The sequence below is a fragment of the Lipophrys pholis genome (genome assembly GCF_963383615.2).
Source record: "Lipophrys pholis genome assembly, chromosome: 16".
In the NCBI taxonomy this organism is placed as follows: domain Eukaryota; kingdom Metazoa; phylum Chordata; class Actinopteri; order Blenniiformes; family Blenniidae; genus Lipophrys; species Lipophrys pholis.
This window is the reverse complement of record NC_137634.1, coordinates 4,722,408-4,742,842: the sequence shown is the minus strand read 5'-3', so window position 1 is coordinate 4,742,842 and position 20,435 is coordinate 4,722,408. Positions and strand designations below refer to the sequence as shown.

General features: G+C 43.9%; 1 protein-coding gene across 2 annotated transcripts in view; it reads left to right on the top strand.

The window, feature by feature from the left end:
* spns2 (SPNS lysolipid transporter 2, sphingosine-1-phosphate) overlaps window positions 1-16,665 on the top strand; it is a 67,065-nt gene extending 50,400 nt beyond the window's left edge. For both annotated transcript variants that reach the window (XM_080482790.1, XM_080482791.1), the window contains 5 exons: window positions 495-560; window positions 1,474-1,572; window positions 4,783-4,946; window positions 8,115-8,161; window positions 13,239-16,665. In XM_080482790.1, coding sequence (XP_080338916.1) covers window positions 495-560; window positions 1,474-1,572; window positions 4,783-4,946; window positions 8,115-8,157 — 372 coding nt within the window. In that variant the 3' untranslated portion in view covers window positions 8,158-8,161; window positions 13,239-16,665. The remainder of the gene's footprint in view (window positions 1-494; window positions 561-1,473; window positions 1,573-4,782; window positions 4,947-8,114; window positions 8,162-13,238) is intronic.
* The last annotated feature ends 3,770 nt before the right edge of the window (window positions 16,666-20,435 follow it).

The following is a 20,435-nucleotide window of genomic DNA, read 5'->3' as shown; positions in this document are numbered from 1 at the left end:
CTGGCCGAGTACGCAAAACCAGCTGCTCCCAACCCATATATTCACAGCAGCCTGTGTGTAACCTCTATTATGTTATTTAATGTTTACCTTTTCTGCCACACCCATGTAGGAAACGGTCGTAAATTCAAATCTCTGCAGCTGGACTCAAACTTAGCGTGTTAAGTGTTAAAATGTGTTTTGTTTTTTTCCTCGCACGGAATATATAGCTTTGACAAGAATAAACAATCCTTATCATCCCGTGCTGCTTTTCAGCCCAGTGCGACCAAAATGAAGGCCCTGCACATCCACATGTAATTGGGGCACAGGATAATAACATGTTTTTTTTTATATCCGCTGCAACCAAAGCACTTTTTGTTCAGCCGTGGATTCCCACACGGCACAGCGGGATCTGCAGCCTCCCGCTGCCGCCGCTGGAGTCGTGTCACTTCTCAGCTCAGTGGAAATTGGCTGAACCTAATTAGCGGCACTAAACCTGAAATTTCACTCTGCTTCAGGTTTGCATCTTCATCGGAGAGACTCTGCTTTTCCTGAACTGGGCCATAACAGCAGACATTTTAATGGTGAGTATGGGGAACCTATACTTATCCTCTGGTTCACTGGAAACTCCGGCAACCAACCGCGCAAATGGCGGTCAACCAATTAGATGCCATTTTGAGCCGTGAAACATGTGAGTGGACTTTGGAGGCTGCAGCTCGGGCGGGGATGATGATTACCGGTTGACTGAGAACGATTCATTTGGTGTGTTTTGGTGTCAGTTCAAAACAGAGAGCTAAAGGAAATTAGTCTTCCGGTGAAGCGGAGGTGCCAGCCGGCTCCTTCATTTGTAATTAGGCTGGAGACTGTGGTGTGGATGTGCAGACACATGCAAGCCATTTCTGATGTTTTTTAGCGTCACTGACGGGACTGCCTGTGGCGTCCTGACCTGGGCAAGGCGTGCATAATTGACGACTCCAGCAGTTTGCTTAATTTGCCCGTGTGGATCCTACTAAGTCTGTTTCTTCATCGTCTCACACCGGGGATGTCAAACATAAGGCGTGTGGGCCAAAAATGAGAAAGAGAAAACAGATTAGCAACACAAGACTCGAGACTGGAGCTGAGATATCAGAGATGCTGCCATGAAAGCTACCAAACAAGCATTAGCCTTGAAACCATGCTGTCAGGGGAAGTCTGTAAAAACACATAATGCAACAGTTGTAGAAGAACTTTGACGGACTTTTCACTGTATTTTGCATCCAAAGGGTTCGTTAAAATCGGCTTTATGTTGAGATTGTAGTAATTTTCAGTGTTAGTTGTTTGGTTTTGTGAAAATATAGACGTTTTCATCACATATGTGCAACAACAAAGCAAATCTTTGAAGTTTATATATGAATGTTATTATGGCACTATTTTATCAGTTAAGATGAAATTGGGTTCCGAAGTAAAATGAGTTCGACACCCCTGTCTTACACCGTCTCATGTTTTTTTTTTCCACAGTTTGTCGTTATTCCCACGCGGAGAGCGACGGCGGTCGCCTTTCAGAGCTTCACCTCTCATCTGTTGGGTGATGCGGGGAGTCCCTACCTGATCGGCCTGGTAAGACTCACCCAACAACACCCTCTGTGTGACGATTGAAGGAGACGGGGGGGGGGGGGGGGGGGGGGTCGTAAATCTGGCATGCAGTGCTTCAACGCCTCATTCATACACACTTGATGCATTCAGACGCCGCTTCAGCTCTCGCTTTAAGTAGGCCAGTGCAAAGTGAGGTACAAGAGGAGCTTTTAGTGTATGTCTCAGGAGAGCTGGTGAACACAGTTGTGATTTCACCACTGCTCTTCGGGCTGTCAGTGGCATTTTCTAGTAAATCTCCGGAGTCCCAGGAGGGCCCCGTGTTACTGTATACGATTGGCCGGGAGGTGAGAAAATGGGACGACGGGGTGCCTCTCAAGGTCAGTGTGAGCCTTACACCCTTAAAACGCACACACACCCAAAAGAATCGGTCTGAATAAAAGTGCTTATTCAATGGAGTGTGAAACAGGATTCACCGCAGACTGTCAAGCACCGCTCGATTTGAGGGTGAACATTTTCTGAAGTTAAATAGTAGCTCCACAGAGCCTCGCTCTCAGCTGAGTGTGGAGGAAGCAGGGAAAAAAGGGCTCTTATGCAAAGAAAACACACGAAAACCCACTGTAACAACATCACAGCCACAGTGCGTATCACAACCTGTCCCAGTGTTAAACTTTTTCTATCAGTCTTCACCATGTACTTTGATTCCAGAGAAGTGTTGAGAGGAAACACAGTGCCTCATCATTGTGTGTTTGTATTGCGTTTTATTGTCGTGGCGCTGACTTGCAGCCGAGATTACGTTAACAAAAACAGTCTTTGATGAGTAGATCAAACTGATCTTGGAGATCCTCTGTCAGAGCCTGGCACACAGATTTGCTCCTACAATGACATAACCCTGTTTACTTCACTAAATGGAAGATGTAAACTATAGTCAAAGCGATGAAAGAGACAGCAAGTTGTGCAAAGAAATCTTTTCAAAAGACAGATCAGGAGTAGCATTGTATAAATAAATCCAAATTCTGGGAATGGGGCCCGGAGGCTGGCACCTTATTGTTTCTGCACATCAAATAAATTATCCTATATTGTGCAACCGCCCCACTGACACAGTTATGCTGCTTTGGAACACTTTGTGACTGAGACGCTTCAGTTCTGATAATGCAAAGTTGGAGGCACGGTGTAGATGTAGACTTTCACCCCACAGTGAGGACACACAAGGTGGAATATTTCTTTACGGAGTTCTCCTCCTGTTTTCAGCACAATTCAAAAGATGCTTGTTAGATTATTTGGTGACTCTCAATTGCATTCAGGTGTGTGTAGTAAACTGTTCCCTCACCCATTAATCTTTGCATGCCTCACACGAATAAGCCGGATGGCTCGATGGACATGATGTTAACAAAATGCAGCTTGTAAACAAACATGCACACACACACAGATGCATGCCAGAAAGGATTACACAGACGCAGCCCCAGAGGCAGCCAGTCACCGTGGTCGACTTCGTGCAACGTCTAGGGTCATGACTCTACTCTGAGTGGCGCACTGAATGACCGGGGGTTTCTCACTCCTCCAAAAAACTTCCCGCGCAGGATGCTCCAAGTGCGTCACGGCTCAGTGCCTCGGCTCCGGAGCTGAGGTTTAGCGCACGAGTGCGATGGGCTGACCGTGACGCACGCTGAGCGGCAGATATGCCGTCGCCCCTGCAGACTGGCACAAATAGTGAGCGAGCAAAGTGGAGAATGTGGAGGAAAACAGACCGGTGGTTATTGCTAAGGCAACCGCAGGAGAAAGTGAGCCGGTGAGTCAGTTTGAGTTTTTGACAGACCCCAAGATGAAGTATTTAACACGGGAAACCGGCTGCGACATCAGAGCTGCTTTGTGTTACTGCAGATAGTGGTGCTCACATGCCACCCAACTACCACTTTCTGTCATGTTGAAAAAAATAAATAAATCTGCTTCAGTTTATCTGAGATTCTCCTGAGTGTGAGCCATGATTCTCCTCCATCAGCACGTAGGCAGCTGTCACTTAGGAATCCCCTGAGAAACACATAATGGGAGTCCTCCTATATGAGTAGGACATTGCTACAGGCTGGGTGGCTCGCAGGGGGAACGCCAGGGACAATCTCTCAGCAATCTTCCAAGAAATGTCTTCTAGACGGATAATTAGCCATGCAGCAGTTCTCTGAGTATTTTTAGCAGAGCTTGTATTGTGCAGGCAATTTAATGTACCTGACAAAAAAAGAGCCTGTGCACCGGCCACACACACACACACAGCTGCGAGCCGTGTTTTGTCAACACATGTATATTTTATTTCCCTCTGCAGTCCCCTCCCTTTCACTCCTCATCTCGCATGCACGCGCATCACACATGCCCACATGAGCTCGTCCTGCACACGCACGGTCATCGCCTACAACACCCCCCCCCCACCCACCCCAGCCCCCGTCAGCAGTTCTCCAGCTCTCCCGAAAGAGACTCTTGTTCTGCTGACACTAACATGAAATCAATGTGCTTCAGCCGACGTGACCTATGGCGCGCGCACACACACACACACACACACACACACACACACACACACACACACACACACACACACACACACACACACACACACACACACACACACACACACACACACACACACACACACACACACACACACACACAAAGCTTCCACTCGTGTTCCTGCGGCACATACCTCCACACAATCGGCAGCCTCCAGGTCCATCACGACTGTCAATGCAGAGATCGTCGCCTGTTTTTTTTTGTTTAAAATCGGGCCAATAAGCAACAGAGAGTGGTCGCCTCACACCCACCGTTCTCCAGCTGTTGTTTGACTCAGCATGACAGACTGACTGCGAGTGCTACTGAAGCCTTCAGCTGCACGACGAGCCGGTAGCCGTGAGATCCTGAAACAAAATCAGGACGTCTTACATCACGCTGTGTGTCTGTTTTATCTGTTGCCATGATGAAACATGCAGAGCTCACTCTGGCAAAGTGCTTATTGTGAGGGTGCGAGGAGCATGGCGTCATGTAGCGTGTCGGAGCGTGACAGTGCATTTGAAGAACTTTTGCTGGGCAATTAGTTTGAATAAAATCTCTCCTTTCTCCCCTCGTGTGCTTGTGATGTGGTGGTGTGTGTGTGTGTGTGTGTGTGTGTGTGTGTGTGTGTGTGTGTGTGTGTGTGTGTGTGTGTGTGTGTGTGTGTGTGTGTGTGTGTTGTGGTGTGTTTGTGCTGGCCCGGTGCAGATCTCCGACGCCCTTCAGCAGAGCTACACTACATCGGCGCTGTGGCGGTTCCTCAGCTTGGGCTATGCCCTCATGCTGTGTCCCTTCATCATCGTCCTGGGGGGCATGTTTTTCCTGGCCACTGCGCTGTTTTTCCTGGATGACAGGGACAAAGCCGAGAAGCAGTAAGTGACTCAGACATTGTTTGAATAACTCGCCATCGTTTAATTCATTATTTACTTGCTCATTCTTTAAATATTTAATATTTGCTTGAGTTGTTCTCCATCAACTTTCCATGTGAGAGGTCCAAAGCACCCAAACACAGTCGAGAGCTGCAGAGGCAGCAACAACATTAGATTTATTTACCGTACAGACACAGAGGGGTCAGGAACTTTTTTTTTTCTTTTTCCTTAATATTGCTACTGTGATGCCAGAGTTTGACACAAATCAGGGAAAAGCTGCCCAAGTGGTGCCAACATCCCCCCCGCCCCTTCCCCCCCGAGCCAAAAGAAAGTCCAAGTCAGCTAAAAGAGCCCCAGAGCTGACACAAGTGCTTCCGGGCATCAATTTGTTAAAGTGTTCTTACTTGTACCAGCTACCGCCCTTCTTATTTATGTATTCATTTTTTCCTCTATCAAACGCCGAAAAAAACGTGAAGCGGTGAGCGATCATGGCCTTAAAAGGCGAAAACAAACACACTCATCTTCTCTCGGGTGGTGAGACACGACTTCTTGTTTCTTCCTGACCATTTTTTCCCTACGTTTTATCAAGTCGGCGTGCTCCCCTGGTGCCAGCGCTCTCAGAAATGACTTCCTTCCTGTTGGAGATGAGGGACATTTTTAGACGGGATGGCAGTCTGATGTCTGACGTCTGTCTGCCGTCGCCCGCTGGTAGTTTCCCACGCCTAAACCTTTCATAAAGATTTTTGCACGGTTTGACCAGGATAGGCCCTTTGCCGAACCACACGAAGTCTGAAAACTGCAAACGAAATGAAGAAATTACAAGCGAAACTTTTTATAATTTATAAGCCGAGGGTCACGCTGAAGTCCAAGCCGTTAATATTTCCTCTCTGTAATGTTAATATAGGGTTTTAAAGTGGTCTTATTCGGGGGAAACACATCCACAGCCGCCACAAGTCAGCCATGCTGTGGTTTCTGTTGAGTCGATTCCAGGAAAGAAAAAAAAGAAAGAAAAAAAAGCGGAACAATGATTGAGATTGAAGCCTGTGGTCGACCGTGCGGTTCAAACTATCTCGCCACATCACTGCATGGAGTGGGCAGATGGCACATGCTCAACTCGAACTATATCCAACCAGACCCTTGACTTTCACGCGGCACTCTGGAGGGCAAAGCTAATGTTGCAGCAGATGCAAGTTTGGAAAAGGAATGAAACAGACGCACCGAAGTCAAAGCAAGGTCACCGACTGTGACGCCTCACGGGTTACCTCATTTCACATTCACAGCGCCGCCTCACCGGTTTCTGGCAAAGAGGCATTTTCGCTAAATTGGTCAATATTTAGTAATTTCGTGTCACTGGATTCGTCAACTCGTGAGCCTTTCTGTGTAAAGTGCTCTTACCCACATCAGATCTGTTAATTTAGGGTTTCTATAGAAAATATTATCTAAGTCCGCGCTGGTGCATGTGACTAAATGAGGTTTGGTCCAGCTGCTCTGCAGCTTCTTGCACAAGATTCTTACAACTTAGAAACCCAACGTTGCTCTGGTTAATGAGCTGAAGCTGAGCTGTCAACCATGAATAAATAATATCACAATGAAGCCATTAGTTAAATTCATCCCACTAATAGAAAGTGTTTGTTTTTTTTTAAATTGGGCTTGCGTGTGCATGAATAATACAGTTATGTAACGTATTCACACTCAGTCACTAAGTAAACATACATTTTAAAGTTATTTGGGTGAAAATGATGATTAATGTAATTTATATTGCACAATCTACTTAAGTACAAATTCAAAATGCAATCAAACTCGTTTGGGTGGAAAAAGAAGAGATATGTATGTGTCTAGCACAGATCATAATCCAAACTGTGTAATAGTTGAAGTTAACAATTATTTGAACTGAAAGCTAAATGGGCATTTTGGCTGTTTCTTTCCAAGTTCGCCAAAGTAGCTCATGTTAATGTTATCCTCATGTTTTAATTCAACCTCCAATATTTTTCCTGACAGAGCCTGAACAGTTAGTGGGATTTGAACCAACAAACTTCTGGCTACAGGTTTTCTGACATAACCTTCAGATCCTTTTAGATATTAGACAATATTATACGTGTAATGAGGACAATATGAAAGATATGAAAAATCCACTATGATGTTAAACTGTAACTGGATAGAAAATCTAAGCATTGAGCTTAACATCAGATTTTGTTTATTGCAAAATACCGAAAGTTACATGAGGTCATCATCCAAAGGGGTTAAAACAAGAATTAATCTTCCAGATTTGGAACGTGAAGAAGTAGAAAGTAAAGATATTTGTGTTCCAGTGTGTGGAGTGAGAAGAGAAAGTCAAAAAGTATTTCTATTTTATGACTTCCCACCTCTGATAAAAGTCATGTTCCAATCATCTTCTGCCCACTGAACCTTTTCCCTCTGAGAACTTTCCATTATTAACATATAAAACATGTTGTTGTGCACCTTTGGGGTTAATAATACACCTACTTGCTGGAGTGCATCCAGGTGTGTGTGTGCATGTGTGTGTGCAGCAAACATACTTTAGCATAGCTCACAGAGTCTCCATAGAGCCGTGCAGATTTGTACTATAGATCACTATGAATAAAAGTTAAACTGCAGCAGCTCTTTTGTAACAAGCAGCTCCACGGGGACCCTGAAGACGACGACATGCACAACTTGGTACAACCGGGGTTGTTCCACGACTGTGATATTTATAGATTCCATTCACGCTATAAAGCCCCCAATTTATAAATTCCCCCAGACTTTACAGAGAGCGGTGCGTCTTTTCTCCCAGCACCGAGTGTGTCCTCAGAAACTCAGTGCTATTTATAAAAAGGCACCGAGCTGACAAGTAACTCAGTGGAGCCCGCATGTCTATTTCCAGCCCTAAAGAGTGCTTTATTATTTGAAGGTTGTCGGCTTTTTTAGGCTGCAGGGTTGCCATTAATAGCCTGGGCTCAGTGTGTGTCTTCCTCCCCGGTCCACATTTACACGTCAGTGATGTGCGAGAGCAGAACTGTCTCATCTGCCACGCCGGCGAGCTTTGACAGCAGAGATCCAAGCGAGGGTGGAGAAGAAGGGCCTACGTGTTATTACAAGACAGACAAAGACTTGTGATGAGTGAAATAAGAAGGAGAAACTGTGTTTTTAAAAGAGCTCCTCCTCTCTCCCCAGGTTGAGCCAGCTGTCACGACCGCCCTCCTCGGTGAAGGTATGACCAGGTAAACTGACTTCTTTATTCTCTTCCTCTCGACACACTTTTACCCTTCGGGGGCTTTTAGCTCTCCAACTGCACTACAAGCAGTTTTAAGTGGCTGAGAACAAAAGAGACGGTCCTGGAACATTAACATTTATAGACATCTCCTCTCATTACCTTGCAAGCGTCATTGCGTGCCTCTTTCATTAGAGGCATCTGAAAACAAAGTTTCCAAAGACCCGAAAGACAGTGTGACCTGAAGCCACCCAGAGTGTTGTGACAGTGGTGATAAAACTCGATAAACCAATGATTATTCTCTGATCTATTTCCCCTCTCGCTGGTGTGTCTCCACATCCCTGCAGTTGTGGGTATATGAGACCAACTATCTGGCATCTTATCAAGACCCGAGCTGCCTTTTCCTACTTCCTGCCTTTATCAGACTCACACACGCTGCTAAACCTCTTTAATTATTAACACAGAAAAAAAAACAACACAATAATTGGCAGCTCACCAGCTGACTCTGCACGGAGGGACAATGGGGAGCTGCAAGCAAAGAATAACAAGAGCAAACTTTGACTCGCTGATTAGACAGACAAGGAATCTGAGACTTTTTTTTTTTTTTCTGGAAAGGTTATCGTGTTCAGACAGAAGGTGAGAGCTTAAGTCTTTTCTTTGTGACCTTATCTGGGTTTTATTGTTCAGAAAATCTTTGTCAAATTACTGTATAGGCACTAATACCCACTTGAAATACATTCCTGTATTACAGGCGAGTCAAACATACAAAACCGGCCTGCAAGAGGCTCCAATCTGGCTACCAAATCAACAAGCTAAATGTACACATTTCACAGAAAACAGTGATTTTTTATTTTTTTTTTATACTATACAAGTCACACACAATTTTGTGCTTATGTCACAAGTTTTTAACATTGAACCTGAATGAAATAGAATAAAAGAACATTTTTAACTAATCAAAACGAATAAAGATGAAGGGAAATTTATTATTACAGCTCCAATATGCTCAACTTCGAGGTATTTCCTAACCCGCATACGAATGTACAAACCTGCCATGAAAATAAAACTGTTGTAATAACTACAAATTAATACATAATAGAAATAAAGATAAACGAAAAACAGCCATAATAATAATAATAATAATAACAGCTTTGTCCACTTCTTAATGAACATGAGTCCATGATTGCAGTCTACCCATAAGAATAATAAGATATCTTCATACAGAATACATTAACTCCCTCATGAAGCCTCCAACAAATCTGAATTTCACATGATAAAATTGCAGCAGCTTGTGAAAACCAGCGCGGGCAGGATGAATGAGTTCAGCTGAGGAAGCACTGTGATCGTTGGCCAAAGTTGCACGTCCTTGTAGTATTTGAGAGCAACAGCCGAGTGGTTGGAAAATTCGTGTGAAGGTGCAAATTTGCACAGGCGAGAGAGGATGAGCTCACAGTTTCTCTGACCGCTCTTCAAAAATATATCAGATTTTTACAACTCGGGAGTTTCATGCTCAGTTCTATCTATTCTGCTTGCTACTAATGCAGGAATAATGGCTATAAAAGAGGCCATGGACCAAAGTCGGCTTTAAGTGAGCCCTCAGGATGACAGTGCAAGGTGTGAAAATTAGAAAGCGATTGGCAGGAAATTAGTTGCATTATGTGATTTATTTACTTTGAATTGCACTGAGATGTGTGTGGCTTCTGGAGGAAATTGAGTTTGGCTGCTTTAGACAAAACAAAGATTTTCCAGGAAATAATTCTGTTTCTCTATAATCACAGTAATTAAGCACACATCCTGTGAACGGGATGCTCTTGATATCCTTGTTTGTTTCATTGATTTAAAGTTCATATCTTCAGTGTCAAAACCTCCACGAATAAGCGTTTCCAACTAGTTCCTGAAGCCATAAGATCATGTAAAATACAGATTCTCATCCATTTTCTATTAAGCCAGAATTCAGCGGGCATGAGTTGACTGTTGGTGAAGGTATAATACACCCCACTTAAAAAAAGGAGGACTGGGAACATTGACAGTTCACCTTGATGGATTACACTTTACAAACAAGCTGATTTGCATAGCGCATTGATGGATGGGCGACAATTGTTCCCCTGAGGTTCTGGAAACCGATTGAAAGACTGTTGTGTCCGTATGAAAATAGCTCAGCTGGCACTGAACTGGCTGCAAAATGCAAAACTCCCAGCGTCGTCCTTGGCCTGTAAGTGCTGCGGTGTCATTACGAGATTAGCATGCACCGCTAATGACAGGTGACATGAAAGGCTGCCACACATATCATGATTCGGTGTCAGTTTGCGCTCGTGGCCCGAGGGGTTCATCAGCTCTCTGTCACACACAGCAGCCAAAGCGTTTTGTCCTCCGCTGTCGAAGAGGGCTAATTATAGGGAACAGTGATTACATCAGACGCGGGGTCAGAGTTGAAGTCAGCCGGTGAGCTGATCATTTCAGGTTTGCGGAGGAGCCGACGAGGCGATTGATTTTGAACAAATTGTGTTCTTTTGGGGGGGATAATCCAGTCAGGCACGACTTCCTCCCCCGGGTCTGATTCACAGATCAACAGTGCACAAGTGTTCGCCTGTCATTGTCGCTGGCCGAATAAGAATGTTAAAAAAAAAAAAAACAGAAAGCAAACTGTTTGGTACCACTCATGCTGTTTCTGTAACACCCCCCCAAAGAAACCTGAATGAAATGCATTTTTTTTTTTTTAATACACATAATAGTCATTAAAATTTCAATCCAGCTCATGTTCCTGTTTGATGGGTTTTCATCACTTGTTCCTAAAACATTACTTCAGATTATTTCATCATCTTGACATTGAAATCTATTTAGTATTTAATGTTAATCAATTCAAATGTCTGGGAAATCAATGAAACTCATCCATCCATCAATCCATCCAAATTCAAAAATGAAAATTGTTTTGATTTCACTCGGTTTTTATTGCCCTGATCTCTTTGATCTAAATTACACTATTTGCTCTCATGCCTTTTTGTATTTTTCATTCATTTTTCTGTTCCAGATTGAGCTGCTTAACAACTTAACTTAAGATAATTACACGTGTTACGTAATCCTAATAGACACGATTGACCATGCTCACACGCTCATTGTGAACCATTGCAAAACTTGAATCCAAACCTTGGTAGCAGAAACAAACACGCTCTGATAGAAGTGGAAGTGAAGGAGTGCACTTCAGAGGAGGGAAAAGACACTTCCGCTGTACAAATGAGGATGAAGAGAGGCAGTAATCGCTTAAGCTGTTATACATCGCAAGCTATTAATCTCCGGAGAAGCAATCCCAGACGGTGATCAGATACACTGAGATGCAATTAACTTCCTCTGCAGGAGGAGCCGGCCTCCGCTGGCCAGGTTCACCCTCGATAACTGGAGGACATCCCCGAGCTGGGGCGCTGTCAAAAGATCAGCGTGGGATCTGACAGCGGAGCGTCACGCTCATTTAGTCGGTAACCACAGTCCCGCGTTAGTCTGGGAAGGAAATTCACATCACCGGGCGAAACTTGGCTTTCGCCACCGCTGCCCCAAAGTGTGACTGTCGAGTGTTTGCACAGCTGCAGGCGCTCACTCTCCCAACTTCGCACTCTTATCAATCCGCAGAAACTCCGAGGCCTCAGTCAGCAGTGGGGAGTGGAGTGAAAATGTACAGACAGCCTCTGACGACGCTCGTGTCACTCCGGCCGTGTTCAGGCATGATTTGAATCCACCCAGACAAAAACTCACACTACGAGTTGGTTTGATCACATTTCCAGTCATTACCATCTTCCAGTCCTGCTCTTTTCCCGTCAAGTCTCCAGCCACAGTATCAGTGATGAACAAAGCAAAACACAGGGTTTTCAAAAACCCGCTAATCCTCCCTTTTAGGATGTGTGTGTGTGTGTGTGTGTGTGTGTGTGTGTGTGTGTGTGTGTGTGTGTGTGTGTGTGTGTGTGTGTGTGTGTGTGTGTGTGTGTGTGTGTGTGTGTGTGTGTGTGTGTGTGTGTGTGTGGGTATATATTTTTTGTATTGCCGGTTTCGCGTGTGCTCGGAGCATCACTCTGCGGCGCCTCTCTGCACTAATCCTATTGTAGCAGCAGTAGTAGCTTGTGTACTGAAGCGTCCAGGGAAACGTAATGACAGAGCACAACAAACAGCGGGACGCGCCGCCATCCAATCCAGAGAGGGAGAGATCACAAGCGTGGCACCGTGAACGCTTAATGTAAGCTCTAACTGAGGTATAGCTTTCCCTCTGGCGCCACGTTGCCAAGCGCACATGAGCTTTGTCTCGTGGAGTCGAATGATCAAATCACTCCGTTTCATTAGTGTTCATCCACGTTTTATTTTAGATGAGACACGATGGGTTTTGAGTTAACATTGAGTTGAATTAACAGCGAGGTTCTCGCCTCACGACGAGAATCTCATCGGTTTAAGCCCCGTCTTTCTGTATGGAATTTGCATGTTCTCCCTCTGTGGGCATGGGTTGTCTCCAGGTGCTCCAGTTTCCTCCTACAATCTAAAAACACGAGGTTAATAAGCAATATCTAAGCTCATCTTGATAAGTGATTGATTAATAGAGAAGATACTTCATCTTTACCTCCAAGTAAAGTAAGATGTCTTGGTTGCACATTAATTCTTGCTGGAAAAACTGTGACAACATCTAATTTGAAGCATAATATATTTCATCCCCAAACCCTCCATTAATCTGTGTGTATACTGTATTGTTAATGAGGCATTTGACACAGACTGAAGCCTTGAAAGACAATTTGGCATCAACATCTGATATAAAGCTCCATCTGGAGACACAGCGGCTGTGTTTAGCCGCGGCTTATAGGTTGCCGTCGTACAGATTGGGGAGGATCTGCATTAAACAAACTGTAATGTGCCGGTATGCTGTGTGCAGGAAGGTATTTAGGTCACGGGCTTGTCCTGGTGTGCAGGCGTTATCAGGAAGGTCCTAGCAGATGGCCTCAGAGCGTTCGACCTCAACATTAATTACATGCGATTGTCCTGCGGTGAGACCACACACTAGAACACACTCTAACACGCTGCCCCCCCGCCTTCTCTCTCTCTCTCTCTCTGTTCTCTCTCAGGTGTCAAACCATCGAGGTGCACAACCAAATTAAATGAGAAATGGTGATGAAAAGCAAAGGCAGCGTCTCCAAACCACGTCCTCCTTCCATCCGTCACCGCTGCGATCATCCTGCCCCCCCCCCCCGCTGCTCTTGCTTTTTTACGCCCTCTCAGAGGTCACTCAGAACTGGAACGACGGGGCGTCTTGCCCCCTCCCTGAACCCGCCTCTAAATCACAGAGCCGGCGAGACGGTGCTCTTCTTGTGCCAGCCTCCAAATAGCTAGTTGTCCTCCTCACCTCCGTCCGGGAGGATCCACTCAACCTTCCAGGGGGAACCTGGACCCCTCCCAGTCCTGTTGCCATACTACTGAATGCTGACCATGAACCTGCCCTGCCTGTCTGTCTGCCTGTCTGTCAACGGGCACGTCTCTGTCTCCGTCTGTCTCTTATCGGCTGTCGATCTGCACCAAGTGCCATAGCATCATTACATTCCTTTAGATTTTGCACTGACCACTAATGATCCTCATGACTTCATCGCTGGCTATGTTTACATGCACCCCAACGTGAGCCGAGTTCGATCAAGCAGTTGATTTATTTCTTGCTGGAAACTGAAAGTTGCATCACTTTCTACCTGCTCCGTTTCTGTAATGCAGGTTTCCATCTATTAATTCTGCGCAGAACCTGTAAAAATCATGTTTTGTGCAGCAGGTGATGCAACAGCAGCAAAACCTGCTGCGGGAACTTTTCCTTGCAGGTTTTATGTGTTTGATCAGACGATCACTCAGCACAGTGTTACCAGCGTAAACCGAACACAAACACAGCGTTTACATGACGAATGCAGTATTCTCGCAGTGCGTGTAAACATAGCGGTCAACCAAGAGCCAAAAAAAGTGTTACTGTTTAAAGGTCAGTGAATCAGCCTTAAGATTTGGAGCTTTCACACGCACACAGATGTTTCCTTTGACCCGCCCACATCTGTGTTCTTATATATTTAGCTTTCAGCACTTAAATCAGTGGAGACAGTGCCAGAGAAGATGACAGAGATTTCTGCACATTATTATTATTTTTTTTTTTTTTTCGTCTGTGTGTATGTTGGATTTGAAACTGGAGGTTGTTGCCTATGATTGTTTCAGGAGGATGACGACGCGATCCGGGCAATTTAAAGCGGACACTGGATTTTATATATATACATAGTTTTTAATTTATTGTATACATGCTTTTTTTTTTTAAAGTTAATGATACGCTACTCTTGACTTCAAAAGAGTAACACCTGTGTGTGTGTGTTTTTTTTTTTTTTTTTGATGTACGTGAGAAGCAATATGAGAGAATTCAGAGGAAACCTTTTGCTTTCCTCCACACTGCCTTATCAGTGAGCTCGGCTTCCCTTTAAAGGGCCGGCTCGTTGATGGTTGGTTTTGAATTTCTGGACACAATACCCACACAGAGACAGGACTCACTTTTAATGATGGATTCCAGTCCGGTCCTCACTGGTTACAATACCATGCATTGTTAAACGGGACCTTTCCTCCGGCCCTCGCTATTGTAGATATCCCATTCCAGGAGTAGAAGAAAGGAGCTTTGAAAGGAGCTTGAGATGCAGTCATCAGTTTATTAGGAGGGGTGATCGTAATCCCAGACAGGAAGAGGAAATCCTTCAGCCTCGGGTTAGACTGATGGCGAGCTCTTATCGTCGATAAGCGAGGAATCCGCCTCTGAAAGCTGCTCGGATGCCACTGCAGGAGCTGTAACACGATTCCCTTCACACGTGCACCGGAAAATGAGATTTACACATAAGTAGTCATTAAGCAAGGATTTGAACTTATCTCTCTATGCATTAATTACAGCATCGTATTGTAATTATGCAAATTTAATCCAATCTCCCACACAAACAAGAAGAACTCAGTGGGGAAAGCTACTGTACAGCTTCATGTAGATACAAAGAGTTTCAGAAGGTTTTTCAAGAGAGTAACCTGGTGAATCCAATTTCGCTCAAACCTTGAAGCCACTAATGGATTCAAAAGGTTTAAAGAAGAATATATGAGCATAAAAGGGAAAAAAAAAGAAAAAGCACTTTGCAGACCTCCAAGAAAACCCAGGAGGAGGAGGAGGATGATGGAGTGACCTCAGCAGAGGAATAAAAGGAGACGTCGAGGTGGTTCTTGTAGCATTGATGTGCGAGCGTGACTCACTGGCGCTGTGTGGGCTGTGTCCTTGTTGCCAGATCATTAGCTTTAGCTTCTCTCCAACTGCGTGGAGCTCTCTGAATGTGATTCTGTCCGTCCTGACGTGTTTACACACCTTCATCTACTTAATGAAACTAAGCTTCTTACCTTCCTTTTACAGATTTCCTTTTTTTTTTTTTTTAATGTTACCAAATGACTTTTTTTAATAACTACAGTAGAGAGATAAATATATATATATATATAGCTATATCACGCAGCAACTTTAATATATTGTAAATGATGGCTTGGATGCAATGTATTTATTTGTTTGTTACCATAATGAAGAATAATCAACAAAGGGAAGTTTTAAAGGTTTCAGTATACTACACTTTGTCGTCGTCGCCGGGTTTTAAAATGTTGAGTTGTTCATCCTTTTGTATCACAATGAAACAACAGAATACCTTTTTACATCACTAAAATCCATCCTCTTTACTGTGACCATGAATTGGACAAAACACACAGACACACACACACACACACACACACACACACACACACACACACACACACACACACACACACACACACACACACACACACACACACACACACACACACACACACACACACACACACACACACACACACACACGCAAATGCAAATGTGATTGTTTGAAGACAACCTATTGGTTTCATTGTTAGGATGCGTTCCGTGGCTCTCGTATGCATTTTTTATTTCTCTCTTCTTCTTTTTTTTTGTCTGTTTTTAAAATAACTGATCAAACCATTTTGCACACATAATGTTCAGGGATTTATTTGAACCACAGCCGAGCATCAACTTCACAGAGCCTCCGCCACAGAGGTCTGTCTCTTCATGCTCACAGTAAGCGCTGACATGTTGTCGTCATCCGTCATCCGTCATTAGAAGGGACGTTGGCTCTGGTCAGATGGGTCATGAATTGAGTTTTCACTTTGCCAAATTGAGTTGATTGAGCACCAATCCTTTTAGCCTGTTGTATTGAGTAATTCTGTGTTAATACTCACTGAAGTGACGTATTGAGAACATGCTATTTCTTGTCATACAAGAATCTTGTATAAAGAAACCTATTTCTGATGTCGAGCAGAAAACAGAGGTTATTTTTATTTTTAGAAGTAAGTCAATACAAGAGAAGTGTCTGAGAAATCAAAGGATATTATTCTAGAACTGAACTGTGATGCTCCCAGTGGGGGGAGTTGATAGAAAATGTACATGTCTGTAAATCAAATAAACCTATTTAATCACTTCATACCACTGTGACGTCTCTGTTCCTCTTCATTGTGTCTGATCTGCATCAATCAACATTAGCGTTAAGAGACTGTAACCCTTTGTCTCACTACAGGGGGATGAAGCACTTTATTGATCGCTGTAGGGAAATGGATTTTCCTGCATTTGAAACAACCAAAACAGACAAACACACGTTCTTCAGCCTCTTCGATCACAAAATTGGCCCGCAAAGGGTTCCAATCCCACCCAGGAAGTGACCAAACAAATGGTTAAGAATTTATTATAAAACACTGATTTTCTAACACATTTCTAAAGAGTAGCAGACACAACATCGAGACCCGAGCTGAGATGTTGGTGATGCTGCCATGAAAGATAACAAACTTGTTGCTCAAAGCCACGCTGTCAGAGTGAGTTTGTAAATACATCCACAAAGCAACAGCGATAGGAGACGTTTCACTGCATTTTGCACCAGAAGGTTTCATTAAAATTGGCTTTGTGTTGAGATTGTAGTGATTTTGTGAATATATAGACATTTTCACCGTGTATACTCTGCTGAACAACAAAGAAAAAGATTAAACTTTAAATTTAAAGGTTATTGTGGCACTCTGTGTGTTGCATTAACATACACTCAATTCCTTTTAAGCTGAACTTTAACATAACTACCGACCTAAATTTTCATCCCCATGAGGATGACCAGTTCCCATTATTAGTTCCCCACAATTCTCATTAATACATGTCTACACACACACACACACACACACACACACACACTCCTGGGGACATGGCGTCGGTCAAGGGAATCAGCAGGCGACTCGACCATGAAAGGCTCCTGGTGAGCTCCGCTTCCCTTCAGAGTCAAGGCAAGTCTAATAAGCGTGAACTTTGGACGAAATGTGAGCGACGCCACACTAAAAACAAGCACTTCTGCAGTGTGATGCTGAGAGACCGCTTTGCCTGCATGAAGCCATTATTCATTAATATTCACATCCATATGTCGAATTCGGCCACTGAGGAGTGGATAGGCAGACATTGGGATTCAGAATCAAAATCCAATATCTGAATTTGTGATGAATGTTTAAAAAAAAAACATTCAAATTCATTTGAAGAAAAAAAAATGGGAAAATCAAAACTAATGGGTTATATTACAGTGTGGTGCAGGGAGGGGAGTGGGTGATGTCGGCATACAGTTTGCAGTTAGATGAGTTGATCCTGTAAAGCATCGTTTTCCTGGTATTACTGCCATGCAGCCAGCGTAGGTTTAAAAACCCCAAATGATAACATCTAAACTTTGAAAGCCATAATGGGATGTATCGGTTACCAGAGCATGAATAAAAACTGAATGACCCACCATGTACTGCGAGAAATCTCTCTAACTCATAACAATGAGTCACTACAACGGAGGCTGTGTAAAAATAGTAACTCCTTAGCAGTAATTAATTAGTCATCAGTTTTGTTCGGCTCGGCAGCTGATCCAAGTTAATTCGTTCATTGGGACCTACTTGTGAAGAAATCGGACTCGATTCACAAAAATAAATGAGCTAAATAAACTGGTTCCAAAGCGTCTTGCCCCCCCTCCGGTCGTCTAAGGATTTTGAGGTTCTGTACTTTCATACAATAAAGAGATTAAGTCTGTTGTGTTTGTTTAATCACCATCTTATATGAATTGTTAAAATTGGTTGGATAGATTTTGAAGGGGACCTGGAATGTTTTCACACACACCCCGCTATAGCTTACCGAGAGGACGGCTTTCAACAGACAAAATATTCAGTATTCTTTTTTTTTTTTTAATTCTCTTTGTATTTGGAATGACCTTATTTCTCATACACAGCCCTTGTTCTTCAAGGGCATAAGGAAAAATTGTTACGACCCAGCTCTGCTAGGAGAAGGATGTAGGACGTAACAATCACCAGGTGAGTTTGGGTGAAGTGAGAGTTTTATTAGAAGTTCTCAGGTTTATAATCATCAGAAACCCAAGACACAATAACAATACAACCAAGGAGGGCCAACGAGGTAATGCCCAATACTATCTACACAATGTTTGATATAACAAAAAGGCAGCTTCTTCACTAGAAGGCTGTTGACTAAAGGTTCAAACAAACACAGGTTTGCTATAGACGCGTGGCAAAAAGGAAACAAACTAAACACCTAATTAACTGAAAATAAAACAGCTGGTACCTTCACCAAACTGTTGGACTAAGGTTCAGTTTGACTGAACAAAATTCACACCGTCATAGATCGGAGTGCAACCGAGTTCAAAAGATGACACACTAGTCCAAACACACACCGAGGTTCTCTGGACAGACTGAGCAGACGCCTCCTGCATCAGCCGCCATGAGGAGTTGGCTGGAGCTGGTCAAATGGCCTCAGCTGGTGGGCGGAGCCGAGCCAATCAGCCCTCATCCTCCAATCGGAGTGCTCCACATCAGGACAGGCGGAGGAGGAAGTAGGTGAGGTTACCTGCTGTCAAAGAGCACACAGTAACAAACACACACATACACAGAGGCGGAGGCGAGGCCACACGGCCTCTGGGCTCTAACAAACATGGTGGCAAAAAATCTGCTTTTGTCCATTTTGTTCTTTCAAGATTTGCTTTTAAGTGCAAATTATACCTCCGATCCTCAAACCATCTCATGGAGCACAGGTACTGTCAAATGAAGTGAGCTCTCATCAGTTTTACATAATAAATCCATTTAACCCGACTCCTGAGAAAGTTTTATTTTTCTGCCTTGCACAATGTCGCAGATGTACGTCCAACAAATCTGCACCTGTGTGATGCCGTCACGTCAATATCCTGCAAAATCACTGAGGAATATTTCCAGACCTGAATTTAAGACGCTAAATAAGAAACTGCCTATAAAAGAAAATGACCTGCAAGGTGTATTTATTGTTCTAGCAAAATCATCTTAACATATGATTATGCTGTAATAATTGAAATAGTGAAGAGTTGATGTGTTAAAGCCTTATAATCACATTTTCTCCGTTCAATTTTATTTAATTTCTCTCCTACATGCTCTTTTGCAGTGGGGATGCACAATTTAAGCGATTTTGAATTAAACCCCACACTGAGGACTAGATCCTGCTCAGTTCCTCCTGTCCTCATCTTTACAGAGGAGTACTCAGTGAGAGGAGGCTGGATTCGATCCATGAATGAAGCGCTGTATTGTTCAGGTGCAGTCAGGCGGGCCCCTGTGAGCCTCGGTTTGTAAAGTAATCTTTCAGTCCCCTGAGTGGTTTACAGACGCACTGACACATCAGAGACACAGGGCTCCAGCCATGCTGTGGATGCAGCCAAAAAAAGAAGAAGAAAAAAAACACATAATATTTACCTCCCGAGGAAGCGAGGAAGTCCTCACCTAAAGCTCTCCTCTGTGCTGATGTTCATTAGGAAGGGCATGGCAGCAAACGGCACTAATGGACTGGACTATGACAACACTGCACAAACACAAAGAGTAAGTATACGCTGCATTTGTGACAAAAGAGGACTTGAGAAGCTGTTTGTGAGGCCTTTAATTAGGTGGAGTTACATTTTAAACAGACCCCCCCCCCCTCGCTATCCGACGTGTCGTCAGTCTGAAGAGGGGAAGATTATACGGGAACCAGAGGAAGCTCGAAGAGCAGAATTAGTGTTTGCTCGATGAATGACCCACCAGAACCAACACCCTTTCCCACAGCCAGACAAATATGTACCCCAATGTCAGATGCTCCCATCTGAAAGTCAACACACCTAGTCATGCAGCAGGCAGGAAGCACTGGGGCGTAGACAGGAAAAGGGGAGCCATTCTAGCTGGTG